The sequence below is a fragment of the Pinus tabuliformis genome, chromosome 3_2 (genome assembly GCF_031772625.1).
Source record: "Pinus tabuliformis cultivar Carrire ecotype Pingquan chromosome 3_2, CPIR1, whole genome shotgun sequence".
NCBI classification, from domain to species: domain Eukaryota; kingdom Viridiplantae; phylum Streptophyta; class Pinopsida; order Pinales; family Pinaceae; genus Pinus; species Pinus tabuliformis.
The window spans coordinates 482,316,910-482,338,629 of record NC_142302.1 but is presented as its reverse complement, the minus strand read 5'-3'; the positions used below and the strand labels follow the sequence as shown (position 1 = coordinate 482,338,629).

The following is a 21,720-nucleotide window of genomic DNA, read 5'->3' as shown; positions in this document are numbered from 1 at the left end:
TGTTATATTAACTAGCACAATTACACTAATATAATTGATAAAAATTAACAACTTCATTTGTATCTACCTAACTACTAATAAATATATAATAATAAACAATAATATTAAAAAAAATATTTATAACAAAATTATTATTATTATAATTAATAAAAATAATTGCCATATAAATAAAATATTTAATTAATAAAAGATTATTATAATCATTTTAAAATCATTATTATTATTAATATTATTGTTATTAATTAATATTGCTACTATTATCAATTAATATTATTATGAAATAGATAAATAACAATAAATAATTTTAACTTAAATAATATGTTAATAATTATAATAATAATAATAATAATATCAAGTTACTAATATTATAAGTCAAAGACATCATAAATCTCATGAAATAATTATTTTTTTTGTAAGTTTGGTAGGACTCTCTAATTTTTTAGTTTACATGTACATTATTCACCTCGCTACGGGGAGGGTAGCACAAGATTCAAACCCAATATCTTTGGTTCAGAGAGACTTCATTCCACAGACATCACCACTTGAATTACCTAAGGCGGACAAATCTCATAAATAATATTAAACACAGATATTATTATTATAAACCCAAGGATTAATAAACCAAAGAGATTGATATTAAAAACCCAAAGGATTAATATTGAAAACTTAATAGATTAATATTATAAACCCTTGGGATAAATATAATAAATGTAAGCGATTATTAATATTATAAATCCAATGCATTAACAAAACTATGGAATTTATATTATAAACACGATGAATTGTAAACCCAAATCCAGGGTTCAGAGAGAATAATCCACGGTGCCGACTGCACAGCACGGGATACACTCACGGGCTGTAAGGAAATCTCTGCAGCACGACAGAGCTGCATGACATTAGCGCAGCGCGATGGAACATCCTCAGGGGGGGGCGTCAGAGCCCTCCCCTTCGCAGCATGATCCTGAGCAAACGGTCATCTTTGGATCTGTCGACAAGGAAATCTTAAACAGAGGGAAAAAACGCCAAGATGATAACAAGGAGTCTGGAAAGCGGAAGGACAAAGACAACAATACACAAGAAGGAAGAGAAACTGCAGAAGAAAGCCCGAAAATATCCTCAGCAACATGCCGGCCAGTGGCCAAGGAACGGCCACGAATAGAGCTGCCGGGAGACAAGATTGACAGAAGAATAGAGTACATGAAAGATCATGCCGTCATCGGGAAGTTCATAGGGTTCTGGCCGACTGAAAAAGCCTTATACGGCTGGATTGCGGCGAAATGGAAACCCAAAGGAGATGTCACACTGCAGCTAGGGCCGAAAGGCTTCTTCACTGCAATCTTTTTTTGCCTGGAGGACAAACACAGGATACTGGGAGAAGGGCCTTACTTTTTTAACTCAGCAGGACTATATCTTAGGGAATGGATTCCAAGATTCAATCCAGATAAAGAAGATCTCACTTGGGCGCCGGTCTGGATCAGACTGTACTCTCTCCCAGATGAATATTGGGATGAGGACATTCTCAAGGGTATCGGAAATGGAGTGGGAGAATACATCAGAGCGGCAGAAGAAACCAAATCGCGTAAATACATCTCCTATGCTCGAATATGCATCTTCATACGCCTGAATGAAGCTTTGCCAGAGTCGGTAACTCTTGCCCACCGAGATGAAGAATGGATCTAGCCTCTCGACTATGAGCATGTACCCTTTCACTGCAGAAAATGCCATGCTCTGGGTCATCTCTTCAGGGATTGCCCTCTTAATGCCAAAACCAATATCCCTGACCCTTCTGGAACCCTAGACCAGGATGGCTTCACCAAAGTCCCAAACCGAAAGCGCTCTCACAAAAAGCCCCAAAATGGGATCAGACCCCAGCCCAACAAAACCCCTGGCCCTGCAACTAAGAACAGCTTTGATATTCTTGGTCAGACCTCTGAAGAGCATTCACTAAGCCCTGATGACATTCCCGCTCACCCATCTTCCTCATCCCATCCCCCTCCATCAAAACCCCCTTCCAAATCTCATCCCCCCATCATCATTCCATCCATCCTCAGTAGAAATCAGAAAGAAATAGCAGAGATTCACAAGGATATGGAAGTCGACGGAAAGGCAGACCTCCCCCAAAACTCATAAATCAACATTGAAGAAAGCAATACAGTGCAACAAATGGAAGAAGAGCCGGAAAGCATAGATCTAAATGGCCTAGATATTCTGGAATTAGAATTAGCCTGTAAAAAGAAAGCATACGATTCAATTCCAGAGAGTCAACTCAGTAAGCTTGAAGTGGTCATCTCAAGAGCTTATCATCAGCACCAACTAGGGATACAACCAGGAAGTCAATGGGATGGCAGTCTACGCCCAAAGGATACAAAAAAAAGAGGAAGGAAAACAGATCTCCAGAGAATGATCGAGATCGGGAAAATCCTGGTAGACTCAGGCAGGTATGCTAAGTTAACGAAGTACTACAAGCCCTCTATCAATAGTTGAACCATGAAGCTAATATCATGGAACCTAAGAGGGCTAAACAGCGCCGGAAAGCTCCGGATGTTAAAAAACATGATTAAAATGTAAAAGCCGCAGATATGCTTTCTCCAGGAAACTAAGTGTAATAGTTCTACACTAGGCAACATTCTCTCAAAAGCTTGGCCAGGTTGTCGCTCGGTTGCAGTAGACGCCTCGGGAGCATCAGGAGGGCTCGCCATAGCATGGAATACCCAAGCGGTAACCCTCACAGATTTTCATGCCTCTCATCATCTCATACAGGCGACCTTTCACATATTGGGTACCAACATCCATGGCAACCTATCAAATGTATATTTCCCGCAAGATACAGGTAGCAAAATAGCGCTCCTTGACACTATAGAAGCTCTAAGCAATAACAGAAGGCACCCACTATGGATTGTTGCCGGAGACTTCAACATGATCACTAAGATCAAGGAGAAGAAAGGAGGGAGAATCAGAATGGAACCAGAAGACAATCGCCTCAAGGAATTCATCCAAACTGTGTCTCTCATAGACATGTCGTTCTGTAATGGCACCTTCACTTGGAGCAATCGCAGAGCGGGCAAACATCAAATTGCCTCCAAACTGGATCGCTTCCTCATCTCAGACAATGCGGTTCATTTAGGAGGAGATATCTCAGCAGCAATACTCGCTCACACAGGGTCAGATCACTGGCCGATCGCTCTACAATGGCAAATACCAGGTGATTTGACAAAAAGACCCTTCCGTTTTGAAGGGTTTTGGCTTTCGCACCCTGCTTTCAAGGACTTCGTTAAGACCACTTGGGCATCTTTCGTCCCTCCAGCAGGAGCAAAAATGTATCAGTTCCAACAGAAGCTAAGATTTCTTAAAAACCACCTGAAAAGATGGAATAGGGAAACCTTTGGAAATATTTTCAAGGCGCAGCAAGAGCTAAATCAGAATCTGGCGGATCTCCAACAAAAGATCATCACGGAAGGGCATACGGAGGCAACCCTGGAACAGGAACGACATATCCATAGCCAGCTCGAGGAAAGGAGAAAGCAGGAGGAAATCTATTGGAGGCAAAAGTCAAGAGTCAGATGGCTGAAAGAGGGAGAACGCAATACCAAATTCTTCCACAAAACCATGGTGCAGAGAAGGATGCATAATAATATACCTTTTATCCAGAATCAAGAAGGGGCAAAAGTAGAGAAGCATGAGGAAATCGAAGAGATACTCCTCAATCACTTCCAACATGTCCACCAGGAACAAATAGAAGATCGACAACAGGCTATTGGTAAAATAATCAGCAATGTGCCCAAGCTCATCACGGAGGAACACAATGAGCTTCTCATGCGCCCTATTCTTCCTCAAGAAGTAGATGAAGTAATGTCCCAGCTAAAAGAAGGAAAGGCCCCTGGCCCGGATGGATTCACTACCACGTTCTTTCACACATTTTGGGAATTGATAAAGCTGGAAGTTTGGCAGATTGTTGAAGAATCAAGGGCCCTGCACTGGCTTCTTCCCTCTCTCAATTCCACCTTCATCACTCTCATCCCCAAAGAGGAGGATTCCATTACCCCTGACAAATTCAGGCCCATTGCATTATGCAACGTCATTTACAAAGTCATATCCAAAGTTATTGCAAACAGGCTAAAACCCCTTTTACCCCTGCTCATCTCTCCGGAACAGTCAGGGTACGTGGAAGGTCGACAAATAATGGATGGCATTCTCCTCATGCACGAGATCATACACTCCCTCAAACATTCAAAGCAAGCAGGTATGATACTCAAACTGGATCTCTCCAAAGCATTCGATAAACTCAGTTGGAATTATATTCATCAAATGTTAAAAGCTTTTGGATTCAGTTCCATATGGATCCGATGGATTATGAGCCTAATCACATCCACTCACTTTTCCATCCTTGTGAACGGTATCCCCTCCCGCCCCTTCAAACCCTCTCGAGGTATCAGACAAGGGGATCCCCTATCCCCCTTCCTCTTTGTTCTTATGGCCGAGGGTCTTGGTCGACACATTAAGCACGCCCTCCATACTCATCAGCTTAAAGGCATTTCGGTTCACAATACTCCAGCCACTTCTCATCAGCAGTTTGTTGATGACACCATGCTTTTTGGCTACCCCTCTGTACAGGAAGCTTCTCGCCTAAAAGCCCTTCTCCATGATTTCTCCGAAGCCTCTGGCACTCATGTCAACTGCTCCAAATCGCAGATCTTCTTCTTTCACACATCCCCTTCTGTCAAATCTGCTGTCACTCGCATTCTGGGCTTCCCTTCTGCTACCCTCCCCTCCAAATATCTAGGAGCTCCCCTCACTACTTCAGCCATAAAGCAGCCCGCCTGGCGCTCCCTCCTAGAGAAGCTTGATTCCCGTCTCAACCTCTGGACTTATAGATCTCTAAACTTAGCCAGTCGTGTGGTGCTCATCAAGTCTGTCCTTCAGGCCATGCCTCTATACCTTTTCTCTATCCTTGCAGCGCCAAAATGGGTCCTAAAAAGAATCAGGAACCTTCAGCATGACTTTCTATGGGGCAGCTCGGCTACTAATCGTAAATGGGCCCTGGTTAAATGGGCTACGGTATGCACGCCCAAAGACAAGGGAGGCATTGGGCTAAGGGACCCAGAACACAGCAATTCCATTATGAACGCTAAGATCTGGTGGCAATGGATCACCAACCCAGAAAAGCCCTGGGTAAAAATATGGACAGCCAAATATGCCAACAACAGACCTCAAGAAGAACTCATCAGACTTATTCCTACCGAAAAAGGGTCGCTAATCTGGACAGCGGCCAATCAGCACTATCAGCTAATTCAACAGCACAGCTTCTGGGAAATCAGGAATGGACGCACAGCAAGATTCTGGACAGATGCCTGGAATCAAATGCCCAAGCTCACTAGCGTTCTTCACCCATCCCTGATACCAGACAGGCAGGAGCAGCAGCAGGAAAAAGTCCAACAATTTTGGACGCAGGAGATGGAGAATGGATTCAGAAAATGGAGACAGAGCAACCAAATTCTCAATGATACAAATATTCGGGAGGCAGAAGAGCTGGTGAAAGAGTTAAGGAAAAGAAGCATAAGGAGGGATGAAGGCGATGACATCCTCAAATGGGGATACCAACCCAAAGGGACCTACACCACCTCCGAAGCCTACAAGTTGATATGCAAATTCCCCACTCCTCCAGACCCATTATGGAGCAAAATATGGGATCTCGGATCATGGCCCAAAATCTCCTACTTTCTCTGGCTAGTAGGACATAAAAGAATTCTCACCTGGGATAAACTGAGAAGACAAAATTTTCATGGTCCCTCTATTTGTTACAACTGCCTTCAAAGCGAAGAAACTCTTCAACACCTCCTGGATACTTGTCCTCTAGCCAATCAGCTATGGGAAAAGGTGAGCTTCAGATGCCAAAGATGCTGTAGAAGGGAAAACGACATCATTAATTCTATAAGACAATGGCCAAAGAGCCCCTACAAAAGCGAGTTCCTCAACCATTTATGGAACATCATCCCAGGGATCGTCTTATGGAACGTTTGGAAGGAAAGAAACAAACGTATTTTTAAAAACAAATGCTCTTCTATTGAAGAAATTTGGAACAGGATACATGGGAATCTCAAAGAAACGATGCTACTCCGATCATGGACAAAGGAAGATCTCCCATCGACAGACAATGAAAAAAGAATTTTAGACAACTGGCAATTGCATCTGCCTCAAGAAATACTCAAGAATAGTCCCTCTAATAGCAACTCCAAGGACAACAGTCGCTGGAAAGCCCCTCCTAAAAACTCATACAAACTCAACTTTGATGGAGCCTCCAAAGGCAATCCTGGAGCAGCTGGATTTGGTGGAATATTGAGGAACCATGAAGGCACTCCTCTACAGATATACTTTGGAAACATGGGGTGGGATACCAACAACTCTGCAGAGCTAGAGGGACTTTGGCAAGGTCTCTTGCAAGCCCGGAACCTCAATCTTCAACCCTTGATTGTAGAAGGCGACTCCCAAATCCTTATAAACATGGCCACTCGCATACAGAACGGCTCTCAAGCTAGGAAAGTAGCATCTAGTTGGAGGCTAGAAGCGAGGCTGAATGCCATTGAACAAGAGTTGCGCAATAACAGAGCAATCTCCTTCAACCACACAAAAAGAGAGGGCAACAAGATAGCTGACCTCTTGGCCAACATTGGGGTAGAGAATGAACAAACTCTCCTATTCGGAAACACGAACATCATTCCTAACAATCACCAGCTCCAGGAATGTGAAAGCATGATCCAAGGAGATGTGGTTACCCCGGATGCGGGTGTCAGCATGAATGGCAGCGAGGAGCCACATGCCAGACATGTGCCCCCGCGTGATCAAACAGAGAATTTAATTACCATCGCCGCCGAGGAGTTAATAGAGGAGACGCGCCTGCTGAGCACTCAATGCGGCGTAAGGCGAAATGGGGAATTTGCAGAGAGCAGTTAAGAAGAACGAGTTTCGAGAGAATGTCAAGAGGATTAAGAAGGATGAAGGAATTCTGCGGATACATGCTCAAAGCGAGGAGCACGCTGTTCAGGACGCTGTTGGTTATCGTCTCTTTCAGGCTTCAGATCTTGTTGGCTTCGCCGACATTCAAGACGCCAAGGGAAATCACAAGCTTGTATATTCAGTGGGCAGTTGTTTCTGCTCTGTTGAGCTTTGTTTCGGAACAGTTGGGAGAAGACTTAATTCCGTTGGGGGGCAACTCAAGGCGGACAAGCACTCAAACGCTGCTCTGTTACGAGCCACCGGCCTCTCTGCAATCATGGCTCGACCCAGGGAAAGGATGCTCAGCAGAAGGGGTCCTGTGCGTGGAGGTTCTTCACGCCACCCTGCTGCGGATTCCCACCACCACTGCTGCTGTTGTTATTGCCATAGAAGGGCAGGGGCCACTCCTATACAGGCAAGTCAATTCATGGATGCTGGCAATTCCAATGATGGACAGCACCCTCTTCCAGCGTTCGGTTCTGTTATCTTCACTCTTGGTGGCACGAGGGACAATTCCCGCATCAACGCGCATATATCGGTTCTTTTCACAGAGGAACCTCAGGCAGGCGAGGACGGTTCAAGCAGCAAGGAGGAACGCCCAGACGAACAACCAGAAACTACAGAGGAAGCGCCAGCGAAGGAACCGGAGCAGACTCCTATCCGACCTCAGGAGCAGGAGGCGTCGACCTCCAAGCAGAACCCCATGGAAATGTGGGAAGGCTACCCAGAAGGCCACGGATGGTGCAGAATTATTGAGGAAAAGCCAGAGGAATAGCTTTCAGTGGCCCATTTTGTCTTCCGCCTCTCTTGTTCAGGTCTGGTATAGGTCTTTCGTTTCTGTCTGGGTTTGGTATAGGTTATATGTCTCTGTCTGTGTCTCTCTAGTTCATGTTTATGTCCATGTTTGCGTTGGTCTGGTCAGTAGGCCTCGAAAGGGTGTTGTGATAAGTCTACTGACGCCCCTGCGAGGGATGAATTTTGCTCAGATGCCCCTGCGTGGGTTGTTTTTGTATGAACTGAAAAACAATGGTGTGATATGCTATGATGGAAATGCCGCCCCTACGAGGGCTAACACTGAGATGTGAAATGCCAACCCAATACGCCACAGTCGGCCTTGGGCAACCTGACTCGTTGAATGTAATGTTTTCTTGTACATAATATAAAAGTATAGACTAGATTTACTGAGAAAAAAAAAATATTATAAACCATATCAATAATATTATACCATAGGAATATGAACCCTTAGATTATTAAACCCAAGGGATTGATATAAACCCAAGACACTAATAAACCCAAGGGATTAATATTCTCAACGCAAGATATATAAACCGTAAGATAAATATTATAAACCATAAAACAAACATGGATGACCATGGTTGATTTTCATATTGTCACGATGCGACATTGGACCATGGTTGACCATGATTGATTTTTGTATTGAGAGAATCTTTGTCACAATGCAACATTAGACCATGGTTGACCATGATTGATTTTCATATTGACAATCTTTGTCACAATGAAATTTTGGGGCATGGTTGATTTTCATATTAACCATGATTGACCATTATTGAACATGGTTGACCATAATTGATTTTCATATTGAGGCAATGTTTGTCACAATGTGACATTGGACCATGGTTGCCCATGGTTGATTTTCATATTGAGACAATCTTTGTCACAATGCGACATTATACCATAGTTGGCCATGGGTTTATAATTTATAAACCCAAGCAATTATCATATTAAAATCCAAACAGATTAATAAACTAATGGATTATTAAAAACCGAAGGTATTAATATTATGAACCTAAGGGATTTATATTAAACCCTAGCATTAATATTATAAAACCTATCAATAATATTATACCCTAGGAATATGAACCCTTAGATTATTAAACCCAACGTAATGATATTATAAACCCAAGATGATAATAAACCAAGGGATTAATACTAAAAAACCATGCAAATAATATTAAAACCAAGGCATTAATACTGTAAACCCAAGGTATATAAACCCTAATGTAAATATTATAAACCCTAAAACAAACATTGTTGAATAAGGTTGACAATGGTTCATTTTCATATTGAGACAATCTTTGTCAAAATGTGACGTTGGACCATGGTTGACCATGATTGATTTTCATATCGAGAGAATCTTTGACACAATGGAACATTGGACCACGCTTGACCATGGTTGGCCATGGTTGATTTTCATATTGTGACAATCTTTGTCACATTGCGACGTTAGGCCATAGTTGACCATCATCAATCATAAAACCCAAGGGATTAACATTATAATCCCAATGGATTAACAAACCCAAGGGTTTAATATTATAAATCCTAGGGATTACTGAACTCTTATAAACCCAAAGCACTAATAACCCTGAGAAATTAACACTAAAACCCCAAGGGAATAATATTTAACCCAGGCGTAAATATTGTAGACCCAAGGTATATAAACTCTAAGATAAATATTATAGAACCTAAAACAAACATGGTTAACCATGATTGACCATAGTTGATTTTGATATTGAGATAATGTTTGTCACAATGAGACGTTGGACCATGGTTGACCGTGGTTGATTTCCATATTGAGACAATCTTTGCCACAATGCGACATTGGACTATTGTTGACCATGGATGGGCATGGTTGTCAGAGTATGATGTTGGACCATGAGATAATATTTGTCACAATGTGACCATGGTTATTGACCATGGTTGACCATGATTGAGCATGGTTGAAGATGGTTGACCATGGTTGATTTTCATATTGAGACATTCTTTGTCACAATGAGACATTGGACCATGGTTGACCATGATTGAGCATGGTTGAAGATGGTTGACCATGGTTGATTTTCATATTGAGACATTCTTTGTCACAATGAGACGTTGGACCATGGTTGACCATGGTTGATATTCATATTGAGACAATGTTTGTCACAATGCGACGTTGGACCATGGTTGGCCATGGTTAATTTTTATATTGGAATAGTGTTCGTTAGAATGTGACATTGGACCATGATTGACCATGTGATTTTGATTTATAAACTCAAGGAATTATTTGTATAAAAATCCAAACAGATTAAAAACCCAAGGGATTAATATTAAAAACCAAGGGATTACTAAACCCAAAGAATTATTAATATTATAAATTTAAGGGATTTATATCAAACCCTGGGATTAATATTATAAACTGTATCGATAATATTAAACCATAGGAATATGAACACTTGGATTATTAAACCCAAGGGATTGGTATTATAAGCCCAAGAAACCAATGAACCCAAGGGATTTATACTAAAAACACAAGGGAATAATATTAAACCCCAGGGATTAATATTTATCCCCAAGGTATATAAACCCTAAGATAAATATTATAATCCCTAAATCAAACATGGATGACCATGGTTGAGTATCGTTGACCATGGTTCATTTTCATATTGAGAGAATCTGTCGCAATGCGACGTTGGACCATGGTTGACCATGGTTAACCATGGTTGAATTTTATATTGAGACAATCTTTGTCAGAATGTGATGTTAGACCATAATTGAGCATGGTTGACCATGGTTGTCACAATTCGACGCTGGACCATGAGCTAATCTTTGTCACAATGTGACCATGATAAATTTTCACATATAGACAATCTTTGTCACAATGCGACATTTGACCATGGTTGACCATGGTCTACCATGATTAACCATGGTTGACCGTGATTGATATTCATATTGAGACAATCCCTGTCACATTGCAACATTGGACCATAATTGACCATGATTGAACATGGTTGACCATGGTTAACCATGGTTGATTTTCATATTGAGACAATTTTTGTCACATTGTAACGTTGAACCATGCTTGACCAAGATTTACCGTGATTGACGATGGTTGAACATTGTTGAGTTTCATATTGAGACAATATTTGTCATAATGTGACATTGGACCATGGTTGACCATAGTTTACCATGATTATAAACCCAAGGTATTTATATTATACTATAGGAATATGAACCCTTACATTAATAAACCCAAGGAATTGATATTATAAACCTAAGCGACTAATAAACCCTAGGGATTAATACTTAAAACCCAAGGGATTATGAACCCAAGGAAATAATATTAAACTGAGGGGATTAATATTATAAACCCAAGCTATATAAGATAAATATTATAAACCCTAAAATAAACATGGTTGATTTTCATATTGACACAATCTTCGTCACAATGTGACGTTTGACCATGGTTGAACATGGTTCATTTTCATATTGAGACATTCTTTGTCACATTCTGATATTGGACCATGGTCGGCCATTGATGATTTTCATATTGACATAATATTTGTCACAATGTGACGTTGGACCATGGTTGACCTAGATTAACCAAAGAATTATTAATTTTATAAACCTAAAGGCAACGATAAACCTAATGTGCTAATATTATAAACCCTAGGGATTGTAAACCTAAGCAATCATTTTAAACTGAAGTGATAATGATGGCAGCGTATCAATATATTTTTAAATTATAATCAAATGTATATTTAAAAGATTTCTTTGCAATCCTCTTCAGAGACAAATTCAAAATTGGTCTAACCCCTTATCAAGGTCTCACAATTATAATATCATTGTGATGGCAATGATGATTTATCAAGATCAAAATTTAAATTTAAGTTCTTTGTATAATAATAATTCTTAAATTATAATCAAATGTATATTATTATATTAAAAGAAGTTAAAAAAAAAAAATGGTTATAATTTAAAACAATTTAATCCTTTTTAATTATATTCGTTCTTTTTCTTACTTTTAAATTTAATATCTCTTAATGCATAATTTTATTTATTTTGTTTACCAATTACAATACCAATTAAATTGAAAAAATACAAAATAAATTAAATTTATAAATTAATTGAAAAAATAACTTTTCTAAAAATATATGTATTTGTTTAAGTTTGTACTCTCCCAAGAGGAAGGTCACATGAAAATTGTCACTTTGTTTTGGGGAACGTTTTGGTTTTTCTTTTTTGTCATCCTGATAAGGAATTTATGATATCTAGGAGCCACTTGTTGATGTACGAGAATTGATTCCTCCCACAAAACTATGTACTTTCATTGCTACTGCAATAGGAAGTTGTTTTATCTTGTTTGGAAAAAAAAAGGTTGGATTAATGTGCAGGTTATTTGGATTGGGACTAAAGTTGGTAAATTTTCACTCCTGGGTCTCAAAGAAATGGATCCTTTTTATTTTTGACGAATTGAACATATACCTGTTAGAAAACTAATAAACTTAAACAACGATTCTGCATGCGGAAAGAACTGAAAAGAATCACTGAAACTTAATACCCAGGGATACGAGTTACCTCCAGCCATTGGTGATGTTTTGATGAAGGCCACAATCCACTTGCCTGCTACTTCTTCTGCACTCCAGCTTCAATCCAAGCAAAAGAAAAAGAACACAAGAATTCTGAAGGCACTTCCAAGCTCTGCTATCTCAGCTAGATGGTGTAAAACTGAAGGGGGTTGAGAGCTGAGCTTGGGGACCAAACAGATGAACATATAGCTAAGCTTCCATCAAGCTTCTAAAAGCTATGTGTTAGAAAAACCACAAATCAAGGTAAAGATCAGATCAAAGTGATGGACCACTTCAGTAGCTCCCAATTATAAATTTAGTAATTGCAGTTGATTTTCTTAACTTAAGGAAACTACTGCAGTTGGTTTCCATAAGTTAAGAAAAGCTGCAATTCCATAAATCAAGGTAGCTTTTGTGTAAAATCAATGGAGCTTAACATTCTCCCACTTGGTCCATACTTCTAAACTTAATGTCTCAACTTAAAAACCATTGATAATATGTATTAAGTAATAGATACATGAATCATGGCGATAAGTCCTCTTATGACGAGTATTATCTTCCATGTATTACTATGCATTTATTCTTACTATAATTTATGTGGCAACAATTTCTTAATGAATAAACCTTATGTTTATTCTTGGTCCTTCTTAAATGAATTTTCTCAAATCAACTTAAGGTTCACATAAATATGAGAAAAAACATCACAATAATTAAGAATTTCATTAACATTGTCCATACAATGAAAACCTACATAATGGAACCAAGTCCCATATTCAATACATGATCCTTGAATTTAAACGGTGGCATGCCCTTAGTCAAAGGATCAGCGATCATTAACTCAGTGCTGACGTGCTCAATGACCACTTTCTTTTCTTTAACACGTTCCCTTATAGCTAAATACTTAATGTCGATGTGTTTATTTCGACTCCCACTTTTTTAGCCATAAAACCAGCAGCTGAATTATCACAATATATTCTCAATGGCTTAGATATAGAATCCATAATTCTAAGCCCAAACATGAAATTCTTAAGCCATACACCATGTAAAGTTGCCTCAAAACAGGAGACGAACTCGGCTTCAGAATCTGAGTAGCCAGTTACTTCCAAGTTGTCCGTCTGTCTATACATAAGCATGTAGTCTTTGGTCCCTTGAAGGTACCTCATTACTTTCTTTGCAGCTCTCCAGTGGTCTAAACCTGGATCACTCTGATATCGTCCCAACATTCCCACAACAAATGCAATGTCAGGTCTTGTGCAGACTTGAGCATACATTAGGAATTGCTGATCTCTTAGGTCTAGTAGATCTTCTTAATGTTGTACCATCATCTTCCTGAGAAGTATGTGGTTCGACTTGTTGTTCAAAAGTTCTTGGCAACTCTTGAACTCCTTGATCTACTGGAATATCGTCAGCAGCTTGTGGAACTTCAACAATTGGTTATTCAACACCAGTTTGTACTTGAGGGGTGCTATGAACAATAACCAATTTTTCACTTGAAGTGGAAGGTTAAGATTCTGAATGATCTTTCTCAGAAACTATGTTTCTGGTTTGATCGCTCCCACTGATCAAGTCATTTTCAAGAAACTTTGCATTTCTTGATTCCACAATCCTAGTGCTGTGAGATGGACAATAAAATCTGTAAGTATGTATGATTTCTAATATGTCTGAACTCCTATTGGCACCTTTCTTTGACTTGTTGGTCTGCTTTCCCTTTATGCAGTCCACACAAGTCTCAAAATCAGTAAAATCTAGAGTATTAAGTATTCCTTCATTTACCAATCTTTTAATTCTATCTACGGAGATATGACCTAGTCTCCGGTGCCACATCTTTTAGTGCCAGTGTGAACATGCATTGAATCATATGTGACTTTGTTTTGTAAATTAATGCAGTAAAGACCATTAGACAAAATACCATTCCCAACATAATCAGATTTATAGAATAGACTGAAGGATTTTTCTGAAAAGTTTAAGGAATATCCAAAAGGTACAAGCCTTGAAACTGAAATCAAGTTTCTAGAAAAACTTGGAACATAAAAGGTCTTTTCTAACTCCAAAACAAAACCACTACTTAAAGTTAAATAACATGTTCTTATAGCTTCCACATGCGAGCCCATCTTGTTTCCTGATAAGATGCTTTGCTCACTTCCCACTGGCTTCCTTAGGTTTTGCAAACCTTGCAAGGAATTTGAAATGTGAATTGTTGATCCAGAATCAATCCACCATGTGTTAATATTAACATTAACCATATTAGATTCATAACAGACAAACGAGATTACTTCCTCAAGTTCGGGAATGTCAGAACGAATTTCAGAGAAATTTGCAGGTTGTACTACTGCATTAAAAAATCACATGCTTATGTTAAAATTGAGGCTTAATAAACTTTCATGTTTTACCAATGTAAAACATGCTAAAAAGAATTGAATCAAATGACATGAAAATTGCCTGTGGGCTAAATTTTCAATTCAAACAGATTCAATAAAACTTTATGAACTTTCACGTTTTACCAATGTAAAACATGCTAAAAAGAATTGAATCAAATGACATGAAAATTGCCTGTGGGCTAAATTTTCAATTCAAATAGATTCAATAAAACTTTATGATAAAACTTATTAATTCATAACTCCTGTGGGTAGGTTATGAAATTTTATCCTAATTAATCACATAAATATAATAAAAATTCCTATGGGATAAAATTTATTATATTCGGTGTAATTAATTACAATTTAATGTCTAAATAATCTTTATGTGATCTTGCCAATCAATATATAATTTTATTTAATTAAAGATGTTGTGGCTATTCTCTAATTAATTAAAATCATATGGATCACTAGACATTATTTTGTTGCATAAACAAAACTTAACCAGAGAGAAAAATAATGTTTACTGAAAGGAGTAAGTCAAAATGACATTTTAATAAACTCCATAAAACTGTAATAATTCTCCAGCAAAATCAAAAGCAGTCAGCATTACCGAAAATGACTACAAATTGATTGTTCAATTTATAAACTTAACCCGGAGATTGACTGAAGCAGCGTTGATCTACTTTGCACTTGCATAGCAAATGCAGTTCGAAGGCTAGCTGGCTTGACTTCAGGCTCCATCCTTAAGTTTATAAAGCAACAAAAATTGACCAGCAAACAAGCTATTTTGCTCACAAAAACTTAATTTTCAACAACGCTAAATCTGAACTTCATGCGAAATAAACATAGGATCAAAACTGAATGCCCAAATGAGAAATAAACCATTTCTTATTTCTCTTTAATTACAAATGTTCATAAATGTAAGTTCAATGTAAATTTTACAATAAATATGTAATCAATTATAAAATTTACAGAGTGCCATTATTCGATAATGATGGGATCAGGAGATGCAGCTAACGAATTCAAGAACCATCATATAAACATATATTGAATAGCATGGCACATGCTAACACACAAATTGTGCAAGTCTTTAAGGCTGCTAACTGCACCACTAGATGTGTCAGCCAGAAGCCTTGCTATATAAAGACATATAAAAGTAAAATGAGAACAAGTAATTCAAAATGTGGAATTTAATGATTGCATTTAGATTCAAAAAGAGTAAAATATATATAGCTACATTTATATTGCATTGTATATACAAACCCACACATATACACACACTAATATGGACTCTTACCAAATAATCAATATTGCATATCACTTGTGTAAGTTTGTTTGTCCATTATCGTGTTAACCCTTATCTCATGGGCATATAGGACCCATTTCTATGGCATAAGATCTACATGACCACCACGATAATGTCATGCAAACCCACATGGATCATATCATCTAGGCCCAAAAAGATGAGTAATATTCAAAGTTGTTTTAGCATATACATCATTGTGGCACTATTTGTAGCTTGGAGACCTATCAAGAACACACCTTGTGGGCCTTTTGGCCTCTAGACGGCTCATACATGCCCAAGTGCTTATGCCATTCAAGCCAAAATTATAAATATCCTTCGGATGCATGTCCATATAGACGCATGAACCAACATGGATATTTTTATTTTTTATTTTTTATGACTAATAAAATCCCCATGGATTATATTACTGTAACAAACATTTTACATGCAGAAATTATTATGTTTGAAACTAAACCCTTAAGCAAACGCTTTGCCAAATTTGATAGAATTATATCAAAAGATTCATATCTGGTAATTTCTGCCGAATAAAATGATCAAAATTAAAATCAGGCAGTGTTAAATTTCAAGAACAGTGCGCCAGATCATTTATGATGTGCTGAATAAACATAAATAAAAAAAATTGTTTCATGCACCATATTAAAGCGCCTTGGGGTTCATAGCTCCCACTAGAAAACACTAGAAAAGAGCATTCCCCTACGTGAACCACTATTGGAAAACACTTTGCAAAATATCAAGAGATCAGAAACAAGGCTCGCATAAAGCACTGAATAATGGATTAAATATATATGATAACGATTATTATGTTACCGATTCAACTGTCATTGTTGATTAGCAGAATCAATCAGTTATGATTAACTTGCATCGATTCGAAAACCAAATAAAGAATAGTAATATAAATACGTTTGCATTGATGGCAATTTTAATAACCTTTTGCCACCATGCGAATCACTGCAATGAATCTTACGGATTCACTGGATCGAATTCATAATTCCTATACATACTCCAAATTTGAACCATGGAACGCTAAATTTTGGGACTAACCTTGGCGCTTACTCTAACAAAAATAAGTTCAACAACTCATAGAAACGCTTACTCTAACAAAAATAAGTTCAACAACTCATAGAAAAATACAACAACAGCTGAGTTTCATGGAAACTATAAAACGAGGAAGGAGCCATAAAAAAAAAACACAAAATGTTACTGTACACCTTGCCCCTAATTTATGAATTGTCATCATTTTCAGAGACGAAAGATAAGAACATGGAAAAACTTTATGGATTGCCCTCAATTAGGCCGAGCCATCTAGTCCCCCATACACAGCAATAATAATTGAAGTTTTGTATGGATCGGATTCGCGGGAAGACAAAACTCCTCCGTAAGAATTGAACTCTTGCCCACAAATTACCCTAAGATTTGAGCTATTTCATAAACTGCGTCATTAATGCGCGCTGGCAATATATGAGCCTTGAGATAACAGGCGGATTCAAAATTCCCCTGTTTTTAAGGTTTTGACGATGTAAATCGCCCGGGACAAAACTGCAGATAAAATATATTTTCTGCAAACAAAATTTCCTCTAAATTTCTGATAAAAGGATCATTTGTAGCCAATAATCGTCCCAATACAACATCTATCAGAAAATTTATAAAGGAAATTGAACGAAAATTCAAAGAAAATTCAACCTTTTGTTTTGCATACACTTGCGCGCGATCGACTCTGACTTCCAACAACAAAATGGTGATAGTTGCATAGAACGAGGATATTGGCCAATGCACATAATACACAGGTCATGTATACGACCCACAATTTGTGCAAAAGGAAATAAATTATGGAACGAAATGGTAGATCGAAATTTGTTTCTTGGCCAACACACAGCAAGGCAGAGGTAAAAGGGCTCTGATACCAACTATTAGAAAACTAATAAACTTAAACAGCGATTCTGCATGCGGAAAGAACTGAAAAGAATCACTGAAACTTAATACCCAGGGATACGAGTTACCTCCAGCCATTGGTGATGTTTTGATGAAGGCCACAGTCCACTTGCCTGCTACTTCTTCTGCACTCCAGCTTCAATCCAAGCAAAAGAAAAAGAACACAAGAATTCTGAAGGCACTTCCAAGCTCTGCTATCTCAGCTAGATGGTGTAAAACTGAAGGGGGTTGAGAGCTAAGCTTGGGGACCAAACAGATGAACATATAGCTAAGCTTCCATCAAGCTTCTAAAAGCTATGTGTTAGAAAAACCACAAATCAAGGTAAAGATCAGATCAAAGTGATGGACCACTTCAGTAGCTCCCAATTATAAATTTAGTAATTGCAGTTGATTTTCTTAACTTAAGGAAACTACTGCAGTTGGTTTCCATAAGTTAAGAAAAGCTGCAATTCCATAAATCAAGGTAGCTTTTGTGTAAAATCAATGGAGCTTAACAATACCCTCCGATAAGAGGATTTGAACTCAAATTTATTACTCTGGTTTATGGTTCTGGGGCAGCGCAGGGCTTTCCATGCATCCACGGTTGCCTTCTTTTGATCTCGTCATGGCTCCTCTCTCATTTGTTCTGGTTTGGGTAAGGCTTCCCAACCTTCCTTTGCATTAGCGGAACCTCCCTTCTTTGACTGCAATTAGTAATGTATTAGGAAAATTCTTCTATTGAGGAGTAGATAAAATATACTACTTAAAGCCCACATATACACGCAAATGGATGGAAATGGATTTCAGTGAGAGATTCCGTGTTGAAATCAACTTAATAGGCCCTGCGTTCTCATGGATGCAAAAACTATATTATGAAAACATTTTATTTCATTGTAGAAATTGTTACCAGACTAGACATTTCATCGAATCATGTCTCAAAGCTAGGAAAAATCCAGCGAAGAGATCTAGCAAAAAGCCGCAATGGTGGGATCGAGCCACCTTCGATCACCTTTTCATCTCCAAGGAGAACCCTCTTGCAACCTTTGGTAAAGAGGACAAGTTGAAAAGGGAATTAAACAACCCGGCTGAAAATAAAGAAAATACGAGATTAAATGTTGAAGATTAGGTCACCTCAACTATGGACAACGTAATAAATGCTTCTCCAAAGTCTTCCATGGCAAGTGAACATGTTTTCTGTAAAGAGCCTAGTGTGAAAAATGGTATCGCAATTACAAAGACAAAGAATGAAACTCTCGAGTCGTCTCTTGCCCCATCCTCAACTATGTTGAAGGCAATCAAAACTGAATTATTTTGGGTTGCAAGGTGACTAACAACTCTCTCGTCCCTCCAAATCTCCTTCAAAAGAAAAGAAATGTGCAAATATCCTCACCCTTGGACAAATGCAATGGTTGTAAATCCCTCGTAGGGCTCACCTCTACAATTGTTAATACTTGAAAGTTGTTATCGTGGGTGGACCAGGTAGAAATGATTGTCCCTCATCAAGTCAAAATGACGGATCCCAACCGCAGAACACCCCCAAAATTGGATGTTTCTTTAGTTTCAATGGAAAAATGGTCTTGGCCCCAAGTTAAAAGAAAATCGAAGAACAACTCTTCATGAAAGGTGAAATCCCAAACAACTTAAAGAATCTTACGAATGTGTTGTAAATTTACTTGGATTTTGGGATCTTTTTGGAAAGTCTTCTGGTGGAACAATTTCAATCTTCAAATTGAGTGGTGTCATCGAGTAAGGATTTTAGGTTGTTTCTGCACGTTCTAACCCAAACCTTCCAGAAAATTTGACACTTCGAAATATCAGAAGTTTTGTAATATCTCTCGTTTATTAACACAAATTTATAATTGTTTCTAAAAAAAGATGCGAAGATTATAGCAGAAGTATACACATGATATTGAAATATTATATTGGATGTTCACAAAACTAACACAAAACACAAAAGCCAAAATATTTAGAGGCAATTTTTTTATAATGGATTTTTTAAAAGTAGAAGTAATAAGCTCTTCATCGGGAAGGAATTTGTATGTTGAAAAAAAATCATATTGAAAAAATGTCAGTGTTTTAATGTTCCTACATAATATTTATGGCTTGTTCAAAAATGTGCAACAAAAACCTCGTTGGTTGTTGTTTTATTAGAAACTTTACCTTTATATGTTAATCATAGTGAAACTAAGTGTAAGAACAAGCCCAATGAATTACAATTTAGCAAAGTTGCTTAGAACCTATATTTTAAGTAGTTTATTGTATAGTGTGTAAAGGATTTACAGTTTAGCGAGGTACATATTAGTGGATCAGTAGTGTTAATCATGTATAACTATATTCAACCAATCATGTTCAACTATAGTAGATCATAGCAGTTAGTGATTAGGACAGATTAGTTGGTTGGTTGATCAATGGTTAAATGAATTGTGAGTTAGTGAAGTTTACATCCTTACCTAGCTTTAACTTTGTTTATTGAATAATCCCTAAATAATGTGCCTAAGGAATAGCACTCTTGCTTTTGTCAAAAACAAATGGTAGGTTTCTCTTAAAGAAACCAAGCTATTCATAAATGCAATCCTCAATGAGCATGCCACAAGGCATTTTTTGGTATGAAATAAAGAAAAACTCCTTTGTGTCTAAGCAATTGAGAAACTTCAATAAACATTGGATCTTCATCAAAAACATACTTAACCCTTAATACATGCCTCTTTATTTTTATATAATTAGCTTCCTTTGAATCTCCCCAATTAATCTTAAAACTAATATATCAATCCTTGGGGTTTGGATAAAACTCCCTTTTTTAACCTTCCCTCATTATTTATTCTATTGACCATTATGATTATCATTTTTAATAATTTGATTTCTTAGAGAGTTCGTCGGGGAAAATTGTAAAGCCCATATTAGGATGTTGCATTATATTCTTACTAAAATGGACTCATTTTCATGGGTTTTGAATCATGGACTACTCCAAACGCAATCACCCATTTTTTTTAGTAGATATCTTGGCATACAAATAGAGATATATTTGCTTAAATTTCACTTTTTCTTATATTTTTTTAAGGAAAGAGGCTCTAGAAGCTCCAATAAAGATAGGTGAACTCCGGACATTCCTCTCACTCTTCATGCCTACTTTCACATTAAAACTATTAATATTATGATAACTAGTGGCTCAATAATTTGATATAAAGTGTATTTGGGGCATGTCTCTCAATAAGAAATAATTACAAATGTTGGTGATGGGAATGAAATCTTCACATTGTTTCATAACAAACTAAAAGACCCGAAATACATCCTAAATAAGAAAAATATTAAAAAGTAATTAATTTGTAATTAGGGGCATTAATCTCCAAATTAGTCAAACTCACCATCATGCTAGAAATCTTTCTCGGCTATGCAATTTACAATGCCGAGTTAACTAGTGTGGTTTGAATGTATAACAATGTGAGTTTAACTAACAAATTTGAATTTTTGTTTGGTGGGTTGCTTTTCCGCAATTTTGACTTACCGAGGTCAACTTCGATCATTAGTCTTCCCTGCCCTCGTCCTGCCTTTGTGACCTCCCTCATGATCTCCCTGGTTGAATTTAGGACGCCATTCTAGATCAAACCATATCGGATGTGATTCGAGATCAAACCAGAAGAGACTACATGATGATGGGAGTCACTTGTAAGAGACATTTAAATCTATTTGTAGAATGATATATATATATATATATGCTTTTTTTTTGGATTCTCGTGACCTTTATCCGGGATTTTTGAAGAAAACCGGCGGAAAATATTTGTTACATTTATTTCTTAATTTCCATTGTGCATTCTTTTTC

At 37.7% G+C, this 21,720-nt stretch overlaps 1 protein-coding gene across 1 annotated transcript; it reads left to right on the top strand.

Moving 5' to 3' along the window:
- The first annotated feature begins 2,958 nt into the window (after positions 1-2,958).
- LOC149181394 (uncharacterized) lies at positions 2,959-7,765 on the top strand. Its single transcript, XM_089414189.1, has 3 exons — positions 2,959-4,055; positions 4,329-6,822; positions 6,938-7,765. Exons 1-3 carry the CDS (start codon positions 2,959-2,961, stop codon positions 7,763-7,765), a joined length of 4,419 nt encoding a protein of 1,472 aa, XP_089270315.1.
- Positions 7,766-21,720: the final 13,955 nt, after the last annotated feature.